Source organism: Colobus angolensis, unplaced genomic scaffold (genome assembly GCF_000951035.1).
Source record: "Colobus angolensis palliatus isolate OR3802 unplaced genomic scaffold, Cang.pa_1.0 Scaffold563, whole genome shotgun sequence".
NCBI classification, from domain to species: Eukaryota; Metazoa; Chordata; class Mammalia; order Primates; family Cercopithecidae; genus Colobus; species Colobus angolensis.
The window spans coordinates 65,805-68,105 of record NW_012119188.1 but is presented as its reverse complement, the minus strand read 5'-3'; the positions used below and the strand labels follow the sequence as shown (position 1 = coordinate 68,105).

Sequence of the window (2,301 nt, the reverse complement as noted above, 5' to 3'; positions counted from 1 at the left end):
CCGTCTTGGCCTCCCAAAGTGCTGGGATTACAGGCTTGAGCCACCGCGCCCGGCCACCTTTTTCTTTATTTTGAGACAGTCTTGGGCTCTGTTGCCCAGGCTGGAGTGAGGCAGTATGATCATAGCTCACTGCAGCCTTTACCTCCTGGGCTCAAGCAATCTCTCTGCCTCAGCTTCCAGAGTAGGTGGGACTACAGTAACTTGCCACCACCACTAACTGTATTTTTTTTTTTTTTTTGGGTAGAGGCAGGGTCTTGCTATGTTGCCCAGGCCAGTCTCAAAACTCCTGGCCTTAAGGGATCCTCCTACCTCAAAGTGCTGGGATTGCAGGTGTGAGCCACCACAGCCAGTCTCAGCTCACTGCAACCTCCACCTGCTGGGCTCAAGAAATTCTCCTGCCTCAGCCTCCCGAGTAGCTGGGATTACAGGTGCCTGCCACCATGCCAGGCTGGATCATTATTATTATTGTTACTGATTGTTGATACCTGTCCTGCAAGGCCTTCAAAAACCTGAGATGGCCTCTGCCACGAGGAGACAAGAGCACAAATTCAAGGTGCCTATGGATGGTGCTTATACTGGTCACTTCCTCGCTACTACCCCTTTGTCAGGAAATCAATGTGACTCTCATCTTTTTTGTGATTTTCTCTAGAATGTCATTGTTATTTGAGGGTTCGTCCTACATCAAGGGCTCAGGGTGGAGAGGCCTGCGTCCAAACACCGTCAAAACCTAGCTATTAAGTCTGAACGCATCTGAATAAGAGGAGGAAGCAACTGGCCATCAGCTTCCTAGTGGCCAGTGCAAAATGGGTAACAGGTCCAGTTATCATAAAGTTGTCGAAAAGCAAGTTTTCTTACTCTGTGGTGTTCATAGAGAGAATTTAGGAAATCTGTAAATGGGTAGGAAAGAAAATCCCACCTGTATTTTCATATTTTAATCATTAAAAAAATGGGGTTTTCCTTCAGGTGAGAGTAGAGGCCACAAAACCACAAAAGTACCAGCAGCGCCAGTGACTTTGTCACCTATGGAAACCACGGAGTCTTGCAGCACACAACAGTTAACTGCAGGGACCTTAAATCATCCTTTACACTCATTGCTTCAGAAGTACAGCACCAGCCAGGCGCGGTGGCTCACGCCTGGAATCCCAACACTCTGAGAGGCTGAGGCAGGAGAACAGTTTGAAACCAGCCTGGGCAACGCAGCAAGACCTTGTCTATACTTAAAATTTAAAAATTAGCTGGGCATGGTGGTGTGCACCTGTAGTCCCAGCTACTCAGGAGGCCGAGGTGGGAGGACTGCTTGAGTCCAGGAGTTCAAGGTCGCAGTGAACCATGATCACAGCACTCCCCTCTGGCCTGGGTGACAGAGTGAGACTCTGTCTCTAAAACATAAAATAATAAAATTTTAAGTATGGTATTTACCAGACCCATTGCCAGATGTGTTTATTAATTAAATACATCCCTAAAGGAACATACAGGTACCATATCACAGAAGGGGCTTTCCAATATTTTGATAACGGTGGTCAATATCACTGTCTTCCTTTGGGGTTCCAGGTTTTTTGTTTTGTTTTGTTTTGTTTTTGAGATGGAGTCTCGCTCTGCCCCCCAGGCTGGAGTGCAGTGGCGCGATCTCGGCTCACTGCAAGCCCCGCCTCCCGGGTTCACGCCATTCTCCTGCCTCAGCCTCCTCCAGGTATTTTATTCACTTTTTAAAGTCATCTTCTGAGACAGAAGAGGAGAGAGTAAAGACCTCTGTAAGAAATGGGTGGCCAAGCATGGTGGCTCATGCCTGTAATCTCAGCATTTTGGGAGGTTGTGGCAGAATCGCTAAAGGTCAGGAGTTCAAGATCAGCCCAGGCAACAGGGTGAGATCCCATCTCTACAAAAAATAAATTAGCCGGCTGCAGTGGTATGTGCCTGAAAATCCAGCTATTTGGGAGGCTGAGGCAGGAGGACTGCTAGAGGCCAGGAGGTGAAGGCTGCAGTGAGCCATGATCAGGGCACTGCACTCCAGCCTGGTGACAGAGCAAGACTTGACTCTTAAGAAACAAAGGAACAGGTGCCCAGCTCCTCCTGTGGCTGAGTCCTAGCCGGGGCTCTGGGCGGGCCTGGAGCCGAGTCCGAGTCCGTTAACAGTGAAGCCGCTTCCCTAGGCTGGGAGGGGAGAGGGCCCCTCCCTCACGGAACCCCAGGGACCCTTCTGCGGCTCCCCTCCCCACGCGGCCCCTACCTTCCTGGGGTCCTTCCTGTCCTTTGCACGCCCGGCGTCCTTGCGCGGGCTCAGGGGGCCGCCCTTGGCGCAGC

The 2,301-nt window shown here is 50.7% G+C and overlaps 1 protein-coding gene across 1 annotated transcript in view; it reads right to left on the bottom strand.

Moving 5' to 3' along the window:
• The window catches only part of LOC105525897 (trinucleotide repeat-containing gene 18 protein-like), a gene marked incomplete at its 5' end in the record, with an annotated part of 87,204 nt that overhangs the window by 23,216 nt on the left and 61,687 nt on the right, over nucleotides 1-2,301 (bottom strand). The window contains one exon of the mRNA XM_011961688.1: nucleotides 2,228-2,301. Within this exon, the coding sequence (XP_011817078.1) occupies nucleotides 2,228-2,301 (74 nt within the window). The remainder of the gene's footprint in view (nucleotides 1-2,227) is intronic.